The following is a 23220-nucleotide window of genomic DNA, read 5'->3' as shown; positions in this document are numbered from 1 at the left end:
TCTTAGATTGGGATCTTATTTTACTTATGTTATTATAGTGTTCTTCTTCATTAAACAACTAGCAGTGCATAAACCATAAAGAGATAAGAGACACAAAATATAGGCTATCAGTCAGGGTCAAAACCTCTCCCACTTGAGAGGAAAACTCGAAAAAAATATTTCTTCTTATAGAGACTTCAATTGATGAATACCAAACCCAAGACCCTTGACCTATTTTCCACTCCAAGACCAAGAAACAAAGCCTCCTTGATGAGATTCTTCTTGCAATAGTCAAACCTCTGCATCTTCCTCCTTCTTGGCTACTCTTCAGAATTCTAGCTTCTCTAGCACTGCTTTAGACTTGCAACCTTTTTTGTCCCTAATTCAGAAACCCTAACTCATGCATATTACCTTGTCTTATGCCTTGATTTCCTTCTCTTTAGTTGGAGGTCTCTTCCTTGGTAACTCGGCTAGAGATACACCTTTATCTCCTCTTGAATTAACCTTCCCATGGAAATGAAATACTTTGGCCTCTTTTGCAACATAAATAGTCCATTTCTTCACACGTGTGAGTGAAGCTTAATCCTAAAATAGACCCAAACAACCCTCGCTCTTCCTTTCTTCCTTTCTCTGACTATGAGACTTCTTTCCAAGTGATTCTCACACTTCTAATTGTAGATCTTCTTCACCAAAAATCTCTATCCAAAATGAAGTCCGAGCTACCCTATTTATAGTTGTTTCCCCATCAATTAGGCCGACTTGAGAGAGGGTGAGCTGACATGTCCTTTTGTGAAGATTATTTATTCCATCTTGTAGTCGACTTGTAGTAGGTGCCTTTACTTGGTCTTGGAGGGCCTTCTCATACATTTAATGACTCATAAAAAAATGTAACATGCCCAAGAAAGTTCATTCATACATGACATTGAATCAATTTGACTTTTATGAGTAGATGAAAAAACATAAAGGTTCACAATGGGAACCTTAACTAAAATAAAATTCCTTGATCATGAAACCCATGATTCAAGTACTAAAAAAATAATTTTATTTTCTTCTTTTCATCAATTACATAAAATCACAATTACACATCTCATTATGAAGACTTGACCTAGTTACACTTTTCAACACTCCCTCTTAACTAGGGAGGTATTCAGAATGGTACTTGGTCATTCTCAATCTAAAGAATTCTCACAAGAAGAGTCAGATTGGTAACCCATCTATTTAGCATCATATCAACCAGCATTGTCACATAACAAGGCCTTGACTAACAACTCTATCTCCCCACAAGATATCATCACAATACTGGTGAGACCAATGATGTATGAAAACCTTCATCATTGTCTCTCTTGGAACATACCCAACTTAGGTCCTCAGGGTGTGTTCCACCAAGACTATTCTTATCTTGGATTCCTGATCCTCAAAGAATATCGGTCCTCTATGGACACTCTTATCTTGGATGCCCTAACTCATCCTCAAAGAGTATCAGATGCCAGATGTTTACCCAATCCTCCATTCTGTCTTCCCAAGTGAAGACAAGAATGATGTGTCTATCTCTCCCAATTAATTAGGCAGGACATATCTATTCTAATAAAGGAATGTACTCATTCCTATGGAAGGAATGTACCTAAGCTCCCTATTGGCTTAGGAATTTTGGTTCCAAGTTTCTACCAAGTAAGAAACTTGTTTCCAGGCTCCCTCTCGATTAGGGACCTACAACAAATTCTCAGGTGGAGATGATGGGACAACTAGCTGCTTGAAGAACTCCTCCTCACGATGTCATGAACTTCTTTTTGTTATTCATGAATCTTAATGTTTGGGACTTCTTCATAGGGCATAGAAAATCCATCACTTTCATCTATGAGTCAGTCATGTCATCATCGGAAAGTGATCCATCAGTTCATATCTGGCCTTCCTTCATTCCATGCCACCTTATTCATACCATGTTTCCTTAAGGATCTTTCATCCTACTACATGGGCATTGGTGGTGGAAGACATCCATAGATCTTCCCTCGAAAGCCCTCCGTAATCCCAACCAGATATTTGTTCAAAAATAAAGGAATGAACATTAAAAATAAAAGTTACCTTTGTGATGGTATTTCATCATGAAATCTTCTAGTTTGAATCAACATCATTCATATGTATCAATACATCTCCCAAAGATATATATTGTCAAGGGTCTCTTTCTTTTTCAGACTTCATCAGAATCTTCATATCTTTCATGGAGATATCCTAGTCATATATTACTTGTATTTGGATGTTGATTTCCTTTTTCCATGGTCTCATATCCATGATCTCTTCCTTCCTTTCTTTACACATTTCATTCCCAGGAACTTCCAATCAGAGTTCCTCCAATTAATGTCAACCACCTCATATTTCATATGAAGACATATTATGTTGATCTCATCTAGACAATATGTGACTCATGCTTTCCTGCATCCTTTCAAAGGAGAAGATAATTTTATTTTGATCATGCTCTCAATATAGAGCATTGATCCTTGTTACTTGCAACCATATGACATGACTCTTCAATATCGAATACAAGCATACATACCTCATTTTCCTTTATGTCATCCAAACTTTCTTCAACAAATTTTTTTATTGAAAGAAGTTCAATCCCTTGATTTGATTCATCTCTTTTGTCATCATACCATCATCCCATGAATTCCACAAGTTGTATTTCTTTGATGAAACACTTGCTTCCCCTCTTGATTGGTGAACCTTTCGATGAAGATTCCATCAGAGAATCTTGAGGATCTAGAGTATCCCCATCCAACAAATGTTTCCTTTTGACTGATGTATGATGAGATTTGTCCTAGATGACTTTTTCCTTTCCATAATTGCCACTTATGTTTCCAACGAGGTTCCCAAGAGCTATATCCTTCATATTTGACTACCATAGATTTCAATTTGAACAATCTTTCATGCTTCTCTATGATGATGTCCCGTGCTCTTGCTTTCAATGCTTTTGTGATGCCATGATGCATCCCATCATTTTTCTTAGTGAATCATGATATCCATATCTTACAATAGAAGTATTAGGAACTTGAAAAGAACTTAGGTGAGGAAGACTATCTTAATCATAGTAGATATCTCTTACTTCCTCTTTCTTGGACTTCTTCTTTTCAACTTCCTTCACTTCTTTGGTGATATGGGCATCTTCTCTTCCTCTTTTTTTTATTTTCCTTATTGATATTAGGACAATCTCTTTTGTAGTGACCATATTCTTGACACCCATAACATTGAATCTTAGCCATATCCCTTTTCTTTTTCTAAGAACCAAACTTCCCAAATTTTCCTTTTCTTTTTGTCATTGTAGGATAAGCTTGATTTTGCTTACCCGCTTCCACATTAGATTTGGCCTTTAGTCTAGATTCTTCAATATTGCACAATGACCATAGATCCTGGAATGGAGTAGCTTATTTCTTCCCATAAATTCTTGAATTAAAGTTACCCCACTCCTCCAGTGGTGAATTTAGTACAACTGTAGTCATTTCTCTATTAGACACGACTTCTCCCAGATCTTGTAGTTGATCCCCGATTTTAGATATCCTCATAAAGCAGGAGGCTATTCCATCTTCCCTTGACATCTTTAGCTTGTAGAGTTATTTCCTTAATGAGATGACTTCTCCAACAGTGTTTATGGAATACAACTTTACCAATTTGTTATATATTTATTTTGAAGTTTCAAGTTTTGATACACATGGGATGAGAGGATATTTGAAGGATTCTATGAGAATTCTTTGAGCCCTTACTTCCCCTTTCATATATTTTTCAAGAGATTGAGAATATTCCTTCCCTAGTTTAGTGAGAGATCCTTTGACATGTTCCATACCCTCATTTTCAATAAGATTCAGATATGTCCTTTTATTCCATGCAAGATAGTTTGAAGCCCCAACCAATTTGTTGCTTTCCTTGCAAAAAGGAATTTTGATAGATTTAGATGTGGAAATAAATATAATTACTTGATAGGATTATCCTTATTCTTGTTTCTTCCTTAATGTTGATGATGATATAGATAATAAAAAACTTCTCCTTGATGAAGATAGTTTTCTTCAATAATAATCCTTGATCCCACAGAGAGGGAGATCCTTTGGATCCTTTGATGGTGGTATCTTTATAACTTGATGAAGATCATTGATGACTCCTTGGTGAGGTCTTCAATGGTAAGTACCTTGATTCAATGAAAGAGAGACCACCTTAGAATCATGATGACAATTCCTTTTGATCTACCTTCCTTTGGATGAATAGTCTTCTAGACACTTCAAATTCAAATTGATTGAGAGTGAATCCCAGGAATTCTTCTATGATTGACCTAGGGTTTTTAATTTATTCAAGATGATGATATGATATTGATCTTGAACTTTGTTTCTCTTAGATGAATAAACTTCAATCTTACCTTGATTCCTAGATCTCTTCAACTTGAGTATATTTAGGGTCTTGGCCTTCTTTTCTTGATGATGATCCCAAGGCTTCTTTTGGTGTAGATTTCTTCTTCAATCTAGGGTCTTGACACTTCTTCGTAGATATTGAATTCAAGATGATATTATATATTCTCTTTGATGCCTTCTTCTAGATTTGATCCTTGAGTGTCCCTTTATAAGATGCCCTTGTTGACTTTGTCACCTTGGCTCTGATACCATGTTGAGAAATCTAGGGCATAACTATTAGATGATTTCTCTTCTATTGATAACTGCTTGTGAATACTTTTTACTTCTTAGATTATCATCTTATTTTACTTATGTTATTATAGTGTTCTTCTTCATCAAACATCTACCAATGCATAAACCATAAAGAGACAAGAGACGCAGAATATAGGCTATCAACTAGGGTCAAAATCTCTCCCACTTGAGAGGAAAAATCAAACAAATTATTCTTCTTAAAGAGACTTTAATTGACGAAAACTGAGACCAAGACCCTTGACCTATTTTACACTCCATGACCAAGACACAAAGCCTCCTTGATGAAATAATTCTTGCAATAGTCAAACCTTTGTTTCTTCCTCCTTCTTGGCTACTCTTCAAAATTTCAGCTTCCCTGGAAATGCTTCAGACCTGCAACCTTTTTCGTCCCTAATTCAGAAACCCTAATTCATGCATATGACCTTCTCTTATGCCTTTATTTCCTTCACTTTAGTTGGATGTCTCTTCCTTTGTAACTCGGCTAGAGATACACCTTTATCTCCTCTTGATTTTACCTTCCCATGGAACTGCAATACTTCAAACTCTTATGCAATAGAAACGGTCCTTTTCTTCACACGTGTGAGTGAAAGTTAAAACAAACCCAAACAGTCCTCGCTCTTCCTTCCTTCCTTTCACTGGCTATGAGACTTCTTTCCAAGCGATTCTCACACTTATAATTGCAGACCTTCTTCACCAAAACTCTCTGTCCCAAATGAAGTCTGAGCTTCCCTATTTATAGTTGTTTCCCCATCAATTAGGCTGACTTGAGAGAGGGTGAGCCGACATGTCCTTTGTTGAAGATTATCTATTCCATATTGTAGCAGGTGCCTTTGCTTGGTCTTGGAGGGCCTTCTTATACATTTAATGACTTATACAAAAATGTAACAAGCCCAAGAAGGGTCCTTCATACATGACATTGACTCAATTTGAATTTTATGACTAGATGACAAAACCTATTGACAATGGGAACCTTAACTAAAATAAAATTCCTCGATCATGAAACCCATGATTCAAGTACTACAAAAATAATTTTATTTTCTTCTTTTCATCAATTACATAAAATCATAATTACACATGTCGTTATGAAGACTGAACCTAGTTACACTTTTCAACATGTCTCTCTATCTCCCCCCTCAAACAACACACTCTCTCTCTCCATATTTATCTATCTCTCTCCCCCTCCCTCTTCCTCTCCCTCTAGCTCTCTCTTCCCCTTCTCTCCATATCTCTCTTCCCTCTCGCTCTCCCCTCTCGCTCTCCCCTCTCCCTCACTTTCTCTCCACCTCTGCCTTGTAACTCCCTCTCTCTCTCTCTCCCTCTCCACCTTTCTCTATCTCTATATCTTTATTTTTCCCTCCCTGCGTCTCCAATCAAATAGAATTAGGAATCAACATCTACACTGAAATCAATGCATATCTTTTATTGAGAAACCAAAATATTCATAAGATGAAAGAGTTTGCCTCCCTCCTTCTATGTCTCTCTCTCTCTTCTTCCCTCTCTCTTCCCCCACCATATATATCTATATCTCCCTCCATCTCTCCTTTGTCTCTCTATCTCACCCCCCCAACACACATGCTATCTTTCTCTCTCTCCCTCCCTCCCTTTGTCTATCTCTCTCTTATTCCCTCTATATCTCTATCTCCCCTTGTCTTTCCTCTATCTCACCCCCCAAACATAGAGACTCTCTCTCCATATCTACCTATATATCTCTCCCTCCCTCTTCTCCCCCCTCCTTCTCTCTCTCTTCCCTCCCACTCTCCTATCTCCCGTGCTCTCTCTCCATATCTCCCTCTTTGTCTCTCTCCAACTTTCTCTTTCTACATATTTTGTCTTCCCTCTCTCTCCCCCCCAACTCCATCTCTCTCCTTCTTTCTTTATTATATAATATAATATTAATATCCATAATTTTGAAACTTAATATTCATGCATTATATAAAATAATATTATATTATATTAATCATTTAATATTAAAACTCTTTATCCTAATATATTAATATAAATGAATATTAATTTTATGATATAATTTAATACATATTATAGTATATCAAATTTAATATTAAATCAAAGTTAACTCAATCATATTACAGAAGTTTGAGTATGTATTATTTCACTTATATACATAACAAAAATACCTCTTTTTGGCTATAAATATATCACTTAGATTAAAATAATGATAAACTGAGGTATTTGTGTAATGATTAAAGATCTTTATAGGAAAAAATAATAATAATTCAAAATGGATCTCCTCCAACAAAGATGAAATATTGTTTGTATAATGAGTAGTTATAGGCTATATCAATGATATAAAGGCACTAGTATAATGATATAAATTGTATATATATCATGATTTATACGAGTGCCTTCTATAAAAATGAATATAAATGAGTACTTAACTAGCCTAGATCCATCTTAACATTGGATCTATCAAGCATCGAGAGGGATCAAATCTCTCGAGGTGAAAACCTATTTTTTGAGTGAAAAACTTGAGGAATGGTTTGCACCTCGAGAGATTTGATCCCTCTCGGCATTTGATAGATCCGGTGTTAAGATGGATCTAGGCTGGTTTCAATTGTGTGCGATCATACAAAATTTGTTTAACATCTAATTATTTTGATCATTTTAAATATGCTAAATACATCTAAGATTAATTTGATCAATTTAATTTAATATTTGCTTAGTTACCTCAGTTTGTTGAGATGAGAGAGACTATTAGTAACTTGAATGATGAAATAAAAATTTTGAGTGCAAAGTGTCAAGGTAAAAATTTTGATTGATAGAAAATGTGAATAATAAGAATATGGTCAATTACAAACAATCTTGATTACGATTAATCTGAAACTATTTTCTTCTACTGTTCCTATTGTCACACCTATTAGTTTTTCCATTTTCTCATATTGATCATATGAAAAGAGTAGTTGGAATCATAGACCATTCAAATATTTAACTCGAGCTACTGTAGTAAACAACATACCTTGTCTCTGTTGCTCTCCAATATTAATAGTAGTTTTCTCGAAAGTCAATAATTGTGACTTATGGAGTGTTAAACCCCAAATAATTTTCAATGGTAGTTATTTTCTATTATCGCGTTTGAATGCAAAGTAATTAACAATGTTGAATGATAGAAAATGGGAATAATAATAATGCAACCAATTTTAAATAGTTTAGAATTTCAAGAAGCAAACATTTCGGGTAAGAAAACATTTTATTTAGGATGAAAATTCAAGTATTGTATTTATGGTTGAATTACTATAACACATAAGTCAATGCACGTCATGAATAATTTTTATGTGCTTACACTGAGAGAGAGTGTGTATGTTTTGGGGGTGAGAAGGAGAGACAAGGGGAGATAGAGATATAGATTGGCGGGGGGGGGGGGGGGGGTGTGGGGAGAGGCAAAGACAGGGAGGGAGGAAGAGATATAGATATGGATAGAGAAATGTTAGAGAGAGAGAAGGGGAAGAGAGAGAGAGGGAGGGGAAAGGTAGGGAGGGAGAGAGAGAGAGTGTGTATGTTTAGGGGGTGAGATAGAGAGATAGAGAAGGACAACCAATGAGAGATAGAGATATAGATGGAGGAGGCAGAGACGTGATTACAATGAAATCAATGCATGCTATTAATCTAATTACTTTGGAATTAATGTACATCGTACATCTAGTTGCATCAAATCAGAAATCAACATATACACTAAAATCAATGCATCTAGTGCAAACAATCAAATAGGATTAGAAATCAAAATATATACTAAAATCAATGCATCTAGAGGAAGAAATGAAATAAGATTAGAAATCAATATCTACATTGAAACTAATGCATCTAATGCAAGCAATCAAATATGAGTAGAAATCAACATCTACACTAAAATCAATGCATCTAGTGTAAGGTATTAAATAGGATTAGAAATCGACATCTACAATAAAATCAATGCATCTAGTGCAAATGATCAAATAGGATTAGAAATCAATATCTACATTGAAACCAATGCATCGTGTGCAAGCAATCAAGTAGGAGTAGAAATCAACATCGACACTAAAATCAATGCATCTAGTGTAAGGTATTAAATAGGATTATAAATCGACATCTACACTAAAATCAATGCATATAGTGCATGTGATCAAATAGGATTATAAATCAACAACTACATTGAAATCAATACATCTATTTGAGTGAAAATCCAAAATATTCATGACCTTATAGATCTAACTTTTATGTCTGTATTTGTCTCTGTGTGTCTCTTTCGTCTTCCCTCTCTCTCCACCTTCCATTCTGCCTATCTCCCTCCCTCTCTCCCTCGTCTCTCTCTATCTTCCTCTCCCTCCCTCCCTCCCTCGTCTCTCTCTATCTTCCTCTCCCTCCCTTTCTGTATATTTCTCTTCTTCCCTCTCCACCCTTGCCATCTATATCTATACCTCCCTCCATCTCTCCTTATTTTCCTCTCTATCTCAACCCCCTAAACACATGTCATGCTCTCTCTCCCCCCATATCTATCTATCTATCTCTCATTCTTCCTTTCCCTCTCTATCTCTTTCCCTCTCTCTCTCTCTCTCTCTCTCTCTCTCTCTCTCTCTCTCCATATATATCTCTATCTCCCATATATCACTCTTCCTCCCTCCCTCTCTTTGCCTCTCTCTTCTAACCCTCTCCTCTGCCCCATCTATATCTATATAGCCCCTTGTCTCTCCTCACCCCCAAAACATACACACTCTCTCTCCATATCTATCTATCTCTATCTCCCTCCCATTTCCTCTCCCTCTCTCTCTTCGCCTCTCTCTCTCTCTCTCTCTCTCTCTCTCCCTTGCCACTCCCTCTCCACCTTTCTCTCTCTATGTCTTTCTTCCCCTTCCAACTCCATCTCTCTCTCCTCTCTCTCAAGTCCTCTATTTTTCCTTCCTCTCTCTCCCCTTCTCTCCCACCTCCCTCCATCTCTCCCCCTTGTTGAAAAGTGTGCAACAAGAAATGCTAAATTTAGAATGTGCTAAAAATAGACCTGCTAAAAATAACAAGTCTAAAAATAGCATGTCTAAAAATAACAAGTCTAAAAATAGCATGTCTAAAAATAGCAGTTTGGCCAGTAAGGTCATTGGCCACATTGGGTGAGAGGTGAAACTACTAAAAATAGAAAGTTCTAAAAATAGCATTTCTGGGTCCCTTCCTATTTATAGCAGTCCCTAGTCTATCTATAGGAAGTAAAATTAATTTTGGTCTTAACAGTGGTTGGAAATATTAATTAATTAATTCAGTTGAGTTATTTAGTTAAGGAAATTCGAATTTGAAGTCTTTGTGAGCATGCACATGAGTTGTCCCACTGATTAAGGAATTTATGCTTAATTTCCTCGACTGATTGAGGGAATAAGTATGAGTTCTATAATGAGAGAATCAGTTGACTTAGTTCTAACTAGTCAAGTCCAGTTAGATTATTTTAACAAGTTGTTAAAATAATAAAATATAGTTTGTTAATGCTTGCATGCATGTGACAACTATTATTTTAGATAACTGAGGATTCACTCATGGATAATTGTTGCATGTCAATTTTGTCAAAGACCCAATTGAGATCAGATGTGGGACAATGTACTATCAGATGCTTGACTATTTCTAGTAAGTATTTTTTGCATGGTTGAGGAACTAGTGTCCTCAAGGATTGCGTAGTTGGACCATTGGTTAACTTGGTATGTTTGGAATTAATTGCATATGCTTTTGCTATTATTTCCTAAGCATACTGTGTAAGGAAATAGGGATTGGACCATAGGTAAAGCCTTTATATATAGGGCTTGGTTGGTTCATGAGACATATCTTCATATATTCATAGTTCATTGAGAACTGGATAGCTTGAGAGCTAATTCTTTTTGTATTGTGAAGAGGATTTCCACTTGATTGATAATACATGGTTGGGGTTTTATGTTGGTGCTTTCCCCTGGATATATCTTGTGTTATGAGTGATTATTTCTCTTGATCAGTTATGAATGTTTCTACTTGATGTTGCTCATGAATTCGATTATGCTTCCGCTTAATGTTTTGTAGAAGTAGAACAAGTATTATGCTTTAGGACATTGCATATATCAGTTTGTTCTACAGGTGAAATTTCTACATGGTATCAGAGCACAGGTGATCAAGCAAGAACAATTTACTAGCAGGAGAAATTTGAAGTTTATTATTCGGGATATAGATCTCAAGTTCTCATCACATCTATTTCATCGATGGCGTTCTATGGTTTGAGGCTTGAGTATGCCCTTGATGGTAGCTCAAACTATATAGCTTGGAAGGACCGCATGGAGGCAATTTTGGAAGATAATGGCCTTAAGGATTTCATTGATCAAGAAATCCCTAAGCCTAGTGACAAGACTGAGCAGGTGGAATGGAGGAAGTGTGTGGCTAGAGCTAGGAGAATTATCTTGGAGGGAGTGCCAGATCACATTGTCTCGAGCCTCCATGGGAAGGAGACTCCGCATGCAATGTGGAAATACTTGAAATATTTATATCATAATAGCAGTGATAAGAGGAAGTTGGCACTGAAGGACAAACTTCAAAAGATCAAGTGTGAAAAGGATGAGACAATCTCTATGTATCTTACCAAGCTCATCACATGTAGGGATGAACTTGCAAGTGTAGGGGTCGTGACATCGGATGAGGATATGGTGAGTCTAGCACTCCTTGGCCTTCCTAAGAGCTGGCATAGCTACAAGGACTCGGTGAATGGAAGGGAGAAACTGCCAGATTGGGAACGACTATGGTCAGATTTGATGCAGGAGAAGATCAGACGGAGCACCAGAGACAGTTCTTCATCCATGCATGATGAGGAGAACAATGCCTTAGCGAGTAAGGAGAAGAAGGGGAAGGAGAAGGTTTCTCTTTCCGAATCCAGTTCTTCCAATGATGGGAAGAAGGTTGACAAATTGAAAGTGTGATGCTTTCGTTGTCATGAGGTGGGCCATTATGCTGCAAATTGTCCACGGAGGAAATCCAAGAAGGGATCTAGGGAAGGATTTGAAGGTCAGGCACTTGCTTCACAGTTTGAGTTGGATTTCACACTCTTCGCATGCATGGTTTCATCCATGGTGGGAAGTGGTTGGTTTCTTGACAGTGGAGCTTCTTTCCACATGACCGGCGACAAGAGTTTGTTCAGTACTTTGGAGGAGAAAGATCTCCAGATACTCACAGAAATGGGTAATGATGAGAAGTATAGTGTCTCACGCGTAGGCACGGTTATTTTTCAAAGGGAGCATGGATCTCGCCTTACCTTGACTGATGTCAAGTATGTACCAGGACTGAAGAGAAACTTGGTGTCGATCACGATGCTGGAAAACAGAGGCTATGATGTAGTCTTCAGTAAGGGAAAGGTTTTCCTTAGACACATCATCATTAGACAGGTGAAGCAGATTGGTTCATGGGTCAAGAACCTGTATGCTCTTAAGGTTCAAGATGCATGCAAAGCCTTGTGCAGCAAAGCAATTGATGGAGACTTGGTGGTTGAGAGGGAGGGTATATTACCTATCAACATGCAGAGCCAGAAGAAGTCTCAGACGATTGTGGAGGAGCCACATTGGTGCAACAGCTTCAGGGGGTTGTGGAGCAGCCACAATAAGGGAAGCTGAGAGAAGATCGAGTAGAGACATCTACTGATGCAAAAACCTCCAATAGGGGGAAACTTCGAGCCAGGTGGGCAAAGGTATCACATGCAGCCATACCTCCAGGTAGGAGGTGGGGCGATATAGAGTGATCGTCACAAGGAGGAGGGGCACGATCCTTGAGGTACCCAACCTCTTGGATGAGACCTTACTATGGGAGCCCCGATGTGGAGTAGCAGGAACTGACTGATTGGGTAGAGACAGATGCGGATGGAGCGACAGAGAGAGCGACAGTGCAAGGAATCCCAGGACAACGCATAGCTAGCAGGCTACAGCAATGCGAGAGGCACAAGTGTTTTGCACAGTGCTAGGTGGCATAGAGAGGTGTGCAATGGTGCGAGATGCATGGAGATGTTGCAGTAGCGTAGATGTTAGAGAGGGAGAACTTGTTAGCGGCAAGTAGAGCTTCGGCATCAGAGTATGTTCCTAGCCCAACAGAGTGGCCAGTTGGGAGTGTTTTTGTTCCAAGTGTTGTTGGAGCAAGTGGACCGGGTAGATGTGTTGCATGTAGAACATTCCAGAGTTACAAGATCGGGTTCGAGAGAAAGCCTTTCTTGTTGAGAGGGAGTGTTGAAAAGTGTGTAACAAGAAATGCTAAATTTAGAATGTGCTAAAAATAACATGTCTAAAAATAGCAGTTTGGCCAGTAATGTCATTGGCCACATTGGGTGAGAGGTGAAACTGCTAAAAATGGAAAGCTCTAAAAATAACATTTGTGGGTCCCTTCCTATTTATAGCATACCCTAGTCTATCTATAGGAAGTAAAATTAATTTTGGTCTTAACAGCAGTTGGAAATATTAATTAATTAATTCAGTTGAGTTAATTAGTTAAGGAAATTCGAATTTGAAGTTTTTGTGAACATGCACATGAGTTGTCCCACTGATTGAGGAATTTATCCTTAATTTCCTCCACTGATTGAGGGAATAAGTATGAGTTCTATAATGAGAGAATCAGTTGACTTAGTTCTAACTAGTCAAGTCCAATTAGATTATTTTAACAAGTTGTTAAAATAATAAAATACAACTTGTTAATGCTTGCATGCATGTGACAACTATTATTTTAGATAACTGAGGATTCACTCATGGATAACTGTTGCATGTCAGTTTTGTTAGAGACCCAGTTGAGATCAGATGTGGGACAGTGTACTATCAGATGCTTGACTATTTCTAGTAAGTATTTTTTGCATGGTTGAGGAAATAGTGTCCTCAAGGATTGCGTAGTTGGACCATTGGTTAACTTGGTATGTTTGGAATTAATTGCATATGCTTTTGCTATTATTTCCTAAGCAAACTGTGCAAGGAAATAGGGATTGGACCATAGGTAAAGCCTTTATATACAGGGCTTGGTTGGTTCATGAGACATATCTTCATAGTTCATTAAGAACTAGATAGCTTGAGAGCTGATTCTTTTTGCATTGTGAAGAGGATTTCCACTTGATTGATAATACATGGTTGGGGTTTTATGCTGGTGCTTTCCCCTGGATATATCTTATGTTATGAGTGATTATTTCTCTTGATCATTTATGCATGTTTCTACTTGATGTTGCTCATGAATTCGATTATGCTTCCGCTTAATGTTTTGTAGAAGTAGAACAAGTATTATGCTTTAGGACATTGCATATATCGGTTTGTTCTACAGGTGAAATTTCTACACCCCCATCATACTCTCTCTCTCTCTCCACTCTCCAACACTATCACTATCTCCGCCCCACTCTCATTCTCTCTCCCCCCTCACTCCTACCCTCTCTCCCCCCCTCTCTCTTGCCCTCTCTCCCCCCTCCATATCTATGTCTCCCTGTCTCTCTCTTCCCCTTCTTTCCCTATCTTTATCCTCTCCTTTTCGCTCTCTTTCCTCGTCTACTCTCTCCCTCATTCCATCTTCATCTCTCCCTTATCACTCCCTCTCTCTCCACCTCTATCTCTCAATGTCTTTGTTCTTCACTCCCTCTCTTACCTCCTCCAAATCCATCTCTCTCCTTCCCTCTCTCCCCCTTCCATCTCACTCTCTTTCTTAACTATGATCCCCTTGTATTGTATTTAAAAAAGTATAAAAAGAAAACATAATTGTTTGTAAAATATTAAACCTATATTTTGTATCAATCATGTTAAAGAAAATACAATAATAAAAAACTTAAAATAATCATGCACTATCTTTCCTCTATCATTGTTAATCAATTTGCTTTCTCACTTGGCTTGGATCCTTGGTTAAGATGCATCTATCATGGTTCTTTAGAAATATTATTTATATTTATAAATTTCACATATGTATATATAAAAGTATTCTCATTTAATTTATTAAAACCACTTGGATCCTTGGTTAAGATGCATCTATCATGGTTTTTTGTAATATTATTTATATTATATAAATTTCACATATGCATAAAAGTATTCTCAATTAATTAATTAAAACCTCCATTTAATCTCTATGGGAATAATGCTAGTAGTCCCGAGGATGGAGGGTTTAGATATACCTCAAAAGTAATTATAACCTTTTGCTCTTAGATTTAATTAAAAAATGCTATAAAATAAAATTAAAATAAAATATTTGTAAAATATTTTGATTTTGAAATAAGTTATGGTTTTTGGGCATGTGGTATTGATAAGCCACAATATTAGCCCATGGTATTGTAACATAATAATTAAAATCCTAGATCCATAACATAATAATCAAAAGTCTAGATGGCCCATGGTATTGATAAACCATTGTAGTAGCCCATGGTATTATAATTTTCTTCCCTCCTCTTCCTCTCTATCTTTCTCTTGTGGGTATTGACCCATGATATTGTAAAAAACCTACTTAGAAGCTAATAATATCCATGTTAAAATTCATGATTAAAAATCTTTTCATATTGTAAATATTAAGTTTTTATCTGCTTATTAATTAAATTTATAGATGGAACACATCTATATTAATTATTATGAATATATTGATTACAATTGAGCCGACATTACAAATGTTTGGAGTAGTCTACCTAGGCTGTAGAATGGCCCTTTTTCCGGCACCGGCCGGAAAATCGTCCGGCTCCGGCTACCGGAAATCTCTCCCTCTTCCGCCACCATCTCTCAGCTCCACCACCACCTTTCTCCGCCACCCTCCCTGACCGCCCTGACATTCCCTGACATCCCTGACCGATCGCCTGACATCCCTGACCGATCGGGGAGTAATTCCTGCGGGGAGTAATGAGCTGGAATTCATGCGGGGAGTAATTCCCTCCATTCGAAATGGTCACCCGCGCCCATTCAAGCTCTGATGCTCTGCTATTCCACCTCTGCGAACTCACCCGCGCCCATTCAAGCTCTGATGCTCTGCGCTTACCCCTCTGCAAACTCCTTCCGCACTGCAGCTCGGAGGCTAGGTACTCCTCGCAGGTACCCTTTGCTTTGCTATCAGTTCGCAGTGTTCATCCTTCGAAATTTCAATCGGGTTTGTAATTCAGGGGGGTTTGTAATCGGGGTTTGTAATTCAGGGTGGTTCTTTCTGTTATTTGGTGAACGATAATTGAATTCAAACTCTTCAGGTGTTGTAACTAACTCCCCGCTGTTAATTACAGTAATCGACGACTTATACCTTTACAGTGCAGTCCGGAGTAATGTATTTGAAAACCAGGCGGACTTCCCTGACAGCAAACCACAAAACCACAGCGTGTAGAAACTTCTTCTGAAAACTCCTGTGTGTACCCTTCATGTAATCAGCCAGGACAACGTGAGAGCAGAGGCGTTCAATACGCCTCTCGACCATTTCCTTCTCATCTGACACGGCTTTTCTGTCCATTATTTCCTGTAATTGAATGAATCCAATAGGTAAAACTGCTGGAAACTGGAAACCGAAACCACTCTCTTCAATAAGTCGACGATGTTCGTACTGATCTTCTTACCGCCTCTGTCCGACAAATCACAGTAATTCAATTTTGTTTCCCATTCTTGGTATTAGGAAGAGACCCGTGGCGTCATATACTTAGGCAAATTTGAAATCTCGTTTCCCATACGAAGCATTGCAGAAAGTGAAGGATAGGAATTGGCAGCGCAAACATGCCACCTACTTTTCACCCACGCCCATTCAAGCTCTGATGCTCTGCGCTTCCGCCTCTGCGAACTCACCCGCGCCCATTCAAGCTCTGATGCTCTGCGCGCACCCCTCTGCGAACTCCTTCCGCACTGCAGCTCGGAGGCCAGGTACTCTTCGCTTTGCTTTGCTATCAGTTCGCAGTGTTCATCCTTCGAAATTTCGATCGGGGTTTGTAATTCAGGGGGGTTTGTAATCGGGGTTTGTAATGCCTAGGTAGACTACGCCCATTATAAATTATAATACTCTACAACCCATGGCCACAGTGGCCAGGTGGAAATCAATTGCTGTCTTTCAATGTATCATATTTTTGGCGTTGCAGATAAATTAAAATTGCAAGTGTGCAATGGAAGAGTCATTCAATCTGGGTATAGTGAAGTGAGGCATTCAGGTTTTAAAAATGTGAATTCTATCTAGGCATAGCTAAGTTGAGACATTTAAATATTTAAAAATTTCGCTTTTACGTATAGGAGGGTAATATGAGGCATTTATTTCATCAATAACAAGAATTCCGTGAAGTCTTGCCCCATTTCAGAATAACAATATTTTCACATGAATCATAATCAGCCAGTGTCTCGCCGACTGAACGTTCCATTTACTAACAGATGAACCCATCCACCATTCTTTAGGTAATTCAATCTGTACCTCGACGTTGAGGCATTTAAATATTTATAATTTTCAATTCTACCTTCAGGAGAGTACTAAAAGGCCTTGACTTAATTAATCACAAGAATTCGGTGACATATATTTGACAACAAACATCAAGCATCGGTCCACAATAACGATACGTTTTTACATGAACCATAATCAGCTAATATTCCCATCCATCAAATGTAGGTTTCATTCACTTATAGAGGAATCTATCCACCATTATATGCAGTGTCCCTATGAGTAAGCATAAAAATAGCAAAGCTTAAAAGGCTAACCAAAACTAAAGCAAATGATCTATTTCGCATCAACATCTGCATTTCCCAATATAATTGGAAAAAAGAAAAGAATAATCACGCTGTATAATCTTAAATTAATTTTCAGATTCCTAATTTGTTGAAACTGCGTTTATAAATCTCTCCATATGTAAGGCAATCACCATCTCCCAATTACAAGATACAACAAATATTACATTGTCATCAAGGCAAAGGCACAGACAGGGCAATATGAACTGCTTTTGAAGTCATCATTTAGCACATGCAAAAGACAGTTTGTCCTTGCTTTCTTTTAGGGAACTAACTTAAAGATGTGATCAAAAGTATCTTAGCTGCAGCAGTTGCTTTTCTGTTGAAGTGGTTTTCCTTTCATTTCAACAATACCTATTTGGATGTTGTTCGAGGTAGTTTGGCCACCCACCCTGTGAAAACTCAGCCAAGAAATTATAAAAATTGTTAACCCATCTTTAACAAGATGAATGTATTTATTGTCAAAATAAAAGTCTTGAAGCAAATACAAACAGTTCATTCCAATGAAGCTTGTAGCAATCGGTGGTAGACTCATAGATGAGAAAACACATACAATACTCTTACTACCTCTTCTTTATTTCCCTGGCCATTGTGAGGAATGCTTGCTCAACGTTGGTTGCATCTTTAGCGCTTGTCTCCAAAAATGGGATTCCCACATCATTGGCGAAGGCCTGCAGTCTCTAAATATATAAGAGAAGAGGCCTAGAATGGAAGAGTAAAGAGAAAATGGATAGGATTCTTGGATCCCGACTTGCACAATATCACACCATAAAGGTTGATGTTAAATTCTGGATGACCAGAAAGTGATAAGATATATTATAAATAAAGATTTATGTCAAAAGTGGGAAAGTAAAGTGCGAGGTAAATGGTACATGTCTTGCACAAAGAGATCCAGTTCCATTCACCAGCTAAAAACTTGCAGACAGATCTAGATGCATTTCCATGATTGTGAGAGTGCAATAATACAATTTACTATATACCTTAGCCATTTGTTGCTCCACCGCTCTCTTCTCCGCCAAATCACATTTGTTTCCAACGAGGATCTTGTTTACATTATCACTCGTATATCTTTCAATCTCAGTCAACCAGTGTTTGACATGATCGAAACTATCCATATCTGTAATATCATAGACAATCTGCAACAAAAGAAGCTTACAAATTATAGCTCGATTCCAAACGTTGTTAATCACAATAGCTACCTCTTTCTGTAAAAATGTAATGATGCATTAAGTAAACCTTTGCAACTGTATCAACAGGAAAAGAGATTGATTGGCATTAGGTTGAATAGAGACTAATAAACACCAAAATAGAAAGTACTTATAACAGAAATACTTTGATCCGCGCAGGAACAGTCAACCAAGATATTATTTAATAAAAATTTCTCCTATTTAGCTACGAGCAAACAAAAGGCTAACGAACTTGTATGGATAACAAGAAACAATGGGATTCCATGAGAGAAATTTAAATTCCAAATGTTGCAGCCATAAGAAGATCGTTGTGAAGATAAAAGCAGCCCTATTACAAATGTTGCAGCCATAAGAAGATCGCTGTGAAGATAAAAGCAGCCCTATTACAGAGGAAACTTATATTAGTAGGAAACTAAAGATTAGATGTATTGGGCCCACATGATACTGCCCACCCTACACATCAAGGCTTTACAACAGCAACTAAGGGCCAGCCCATACAATAACACAAGGGGTTGTATTTACAAGAGACTGCAGGGCCATTTTTCCCATCATTCCAACACCGTCTTATCCTCAACTAATGAACACTTTTCCATATTGTTGACAATAGTTAAAACTCTCTTTAACATTATTTATTATATTTGGTTATCCACTAAAGACCTAATAGGTGGGACCCACTTATAAAGAATTTTTTTGGCCACAACAACGCTACCTCTAAAATCAAGTTTGTCTCTCTGGCTCCCCTGCCTCCCCTGTAGAGGGAACGTTCACATATTTTTCTTGGTAGCTGTTGCAGAGCCTCATGGAAATAGCCCACCACTTTTCCATGTTGCCTTCCCTTATAATTACCCTCAGCAGGCACATGAGTTCATTCATATGTTTGAGTGGTATTCAAATAGGGAAATTGATGATGGAGCAAATGAAGATGCCATTCTGCAGCCCATCAATTAAAAAGATGAGCCGCAGGAAATTGAAGAACACCACTGAAACTTATGTGCTATTGGGTGTTTATATTGTATTCCAACTTGCAGTCTTGGGGTCTCTGTTGAGCATTCACTCTGATAATCCCTCTCCCTCTCAGCTGCAGAGTTGTGGACATGGCAACTCTTGGGTTCCTCTTCACATTTATAGTGGACTACATATGTCTTATGCATGTTTAGTGGACTGTTTTTTTTCTTTTTACTGGTTTCCATGTGCATGTGTAGGTTTGCCTTGTACATGTTGAAGGGGTCACTCTTCTTTCTGGTTAGTTTACTTGTGGGCCAATGCATGTGCATGTGTGGAACCTAGTTCCAATCTCACCAACTTGGTATGTTGCTTTGTCAAACATTAGCAATATGCTGTTATATATATTACTCAACTCAGAAACAGACAAGTAGACTATATTTGTTGATCCTAAATTTACTCTGCTGCATTAATACTCCTATATACAACCAGGTCATCATTATGCCATAAGAAAATTTTGTCTCCTTATAATGGCGAGTGCCACAGTGCCCAGACCAGTTATCATGAATTCAGTCCTTCCCTTGCCAGTGACCTAGACCTCTGTTCAGAGTCAAAGAATCAGCCTGTACTTCTCTTGAGAAGGGACAGTGAATAAGCAAATGGCTGATGGTTTCAGACTCAACTTTCATCTTCAGTTTTACTCAGAGTGCGTCTATTAGGGCCATGCCAAGTTCGTTTTTTCAAGACCCCCCAAGTCAGGTTCTTATTCACAAGGGCTAGTCACATGAAAAGATGATTCTTCCATGGAAATTTAATACATTTCCACCATCATAAATACCCACCCAGACCTCCCATAGGAAACATAGATTTCTGTCCCAAGTGTTCCAACATCCGTGTATCACCCTGAACACTGTTTTGGACCAGATTAACGTATCCTCTTTATCTCTTAACCTGATGGAACTCTGTTGTAGTCTCTAAATATAGGAATTCCACCTTAGAGCCCTTATCCCCTTGCAGACTTGGACTGTCAGCGTTTTTCTATCCCTGATGCCATAGAGAGGATGAGGTAGCATCTGCAGCATCAGCGAAATAGTAATTCCTTCCAAATCTTTTGAAACTTGCAGGCATGTTAGTGCACTTTCAATCGTTAGGTGAAAATATGATCTCTGTCTTCAGTGTAGCTTGCACAACAGTTAGTGTGCAATGGAATAACAAGATGTACCTTTGTTGTTCAGTATGCCAATCAGGGCTTTGAGTTTTAGTTTTTGTGTTCAATGCAATTCTGAGTGCAACTTCTCTACGATCATCTCTATACAGGCCACTCAACCTAACTAATCTGGTCTAACAATCCTTCTCCATGAAATTCATAGAAACACATAGAAATTGAAACTCTCTGCTATCAAATACTGGGCACAAAGAAACTGAATCAATAAAGCTTCCAACCATTGAAACAGGGTAATGGGAAAAACAATTTTATAAGAAGCCCCAAGGGTTCAAAAATAAGAATGTTGGGAAACGATGATGCTGTACAGGATGGTATTTATGACACACCATAATACATTATAATTCTTAAAGGAAATGCTTGCATCCCAAATTTTTTGCATCCTTTCGTGCTATTTATTTTTGTCATTATTGAGTGATTGATATTTTAGACCTCAAAAAAAGCATAAAAGAGGTTTTATATTTATATATATGTTGAATAACTTGCTAAGATCAAAATTTTGGTTTTGATGTCCTTGCATGTTGTTTGACCAGATTAGTTCAAAATGGGCAAGCGAAAGAAATGGCAATATATCATGGATCTTGAGGTGCAAGACCTCAAAGACAAAATTACTTTCTCTAATAAAGACTTGGTTTGGACAGAAATAAATACAAAAAACAATGGTATTGATCGTGTTGTTGTAATCCCGTTACGACGAGTTGCTGACTTTATAAAAGGAGAGGAAGAAAATCCTATTGCTCCATGTAAATTTGTACGAAAAACAAAGGGTAAACCAAAAGAAAGATCTACTGCTGCATTGCAATATGATATGTGAGTATTTAAAATATATATTGTTTACATATTTTGAAACCACGGTTATCTTTCTTTGTATGTACTAACAATTGAAATTTTTGGTTTAGTTATTATTGTTCATTTGGCCCAGAGGACAAAAGAGGAAATCTTTCAGCTAAACGAAGGACCTCATTTGTGCAGAAGAGGGGTTGCCAATGCCACTTTATTGTGAAAGTTATGCATGAAATTCCTGATAGAGCAATATTAACTTTCAATACGTATGAACATGAAGATGGGGAAGGTTGGGCTTGTCATGGTTAATGTGACACTTCAGGTGAGACCAGGACCTTGCTTAGGCTAAAGCTTTCGAGGGACATTGTTTCATATGTAGAGAGTTGTTTCTTTTTGGGAGTGCCTATTGATGTAGTGTATAGAAGCCACATTAAGAGACATGTTGACATCGATGTGGCAGCTCGAGATAGAGATTTCTTCTTATGCAGGAAAGATATTGTAAACATTTATAATAGGTTGGCGAAGGGAAATTATCAACTTCACAAAAAGGATGAAATGAGTGTAAACCTTTGGTATCAAAAGCATCGACAAGATTTTTTCTTTTACCAAAAGCCCAATGGTGTGGAGGTCCCTTTTATAAGAGGGATTCAAACAAAGTGGATGTTGGAGACAATGGTCAAGCTATCGCACAATAGCTTAATAACCATGGATTCAACATTTAACACAAACAAATATGGGGTAAGTCAGATGCCAATGATTTATTGAATATATTTATTTAAGTTGTATCCATTCAAAATGATTAATAACTTGTATTTGAATTTATGTAATGTTCAAAATGACAGTATCAGTTGTATACACTCGTGGCATTTGATGAACAACAAAGCTGGGTGCCTGTTGCATGGGTCGTGGCATCACGAAACACATCAGATGATATTGCAATATGGCTGGAGCAGCTCATGCGCAAGTGTTTCCAAACCCGTCCTGATTGGAAAGTCAATGCTTTCATGGTTGATGATGCACTGGCTGAAATCAGTGCCTTGAGGTAACTTTAACATTGTCATGATATAACCAAACTTGCATTTTTTCTAAAAATATCACACTAAAATGCATTGAATATGGCAGGAGGATCACAGGTTGTGATGTGATCTTATGCGTTTGGCATGTACGGAGGGCTTGGTTGAAAAATGTCAATCGATTGGCCACTAGTTCCATAAAAGCCAAAGAGATGTTCAGTGAGTTAGGTTTCATCATGAAACACACTCTCAATTATGAAGTGGAAGATGCAATCAATCAATTTTTTATCAAGTTTGCAGATGAAGAGAAGTTCTTAGACTATTTCAACAAGAATTTGGTCACTGGAGATAAGATTCGTAAGTAAACATTTTTTTCATATTATATGTATTTTTTTCTTTTATAAAGGTGATAGAGAGAGACTGACATCGTTCTATTTGCAATTAGGTATGTGTGTGAAAGGTTGTCGGGAGTTTCCTCATGCAAATCAGGAGACCAATAATGTTGTTGAGTCATACCATTGTTACCTAAAAACAACATTTCTATTTGATAGAAGGAAAAAATGTGCCCGGAGGATGGATTGGTTATTGCATATGCTACTAACAACAGTTGAACCTTGTTATCGGTTCAAGGAAATCTTAAAAGAAGAAGGATTCCTAAACAACTACAAGAGAGAAAAGCAGCTAGAATCATCAGTGGAACGAGCAAGAAAAATTATGGATACTGATTGTTGTCCTCATGAGAACATAACACGTGCTTATTGGGTGAGAAGTCAGACAGATCGA

The 23220-nt window shown here is 37.7% G+C and overlaps 1 protein-coding gene across 1 annotated transcript; it reads right to left on the bottom strand.

Annotated features, from left to right (window-relative positions):
- Positions 1 to 17451: 17451 nt before the first annotated feature.
- On the bottom strand, positions 17452 to 19017 carry LOC149168835 (ras-related protein RIC1-like). Its single transcript, XM_089424991.1, has 4 exons — positions 19000 to 19017; positions 18271 to 18495; positions 17858 to 17961; positions 17452 to 17682 (listed from the first exon to the last, which is right to left on the bottom strand). Exons 1-4 carry the CDS (start codon positions 19015 to 19017, stop codon positions 17589 to 17591), a joined length of 441 nt encoding a protein of 146 aa, XP_089281117.1. The 3' UTR covers positions 17452 to 17588.
- Between the last annotated feature and the right edge of the window lie 4203 nt (positions 19018 to 23220).

This window comes from Pinus tabuliformis, chromosome 4_2 (assembly GCF_031772625.1).
Source record: "Pinus tabuliformis cultivar Carrire ecotype Pingquan chromosome 4_2, CPIR1, whole genome shotgun sequence".
In the NCBI taxonomy this organism is placed as follows: domain Eukaryota; kingdom Viridiplantae; phylum Streptophyta; class Pinopsida; order Pinales; family Pinaceae; genus Pinus; species Pinus tabuliformis.
Note: the sequence above shows the minus strand (reverse complement) of the source record. Positions and strands in the feature narration are given on the sequence as shown.

Bases quoted from the DNA above. Each gene is read 5' to 3' on its own strand.
- LOC149168835 (XM_089424991.1), bottom strand. The intron at 17,962-18,270 runs GTATATAGTAAA...TAGAGACTGCAG, and splicing joins TGGAGCAACAAATGGCTAAG to GCCTTCGCCAATGATGTGGG. The intron at 17,683-17,857 runs GTAGTAAGAGTA...GAGTTTTCACAG, and splicing joins GCCAGGGAAATAAAGAAGAG to GGTGGGTGGCCAAACTACCT.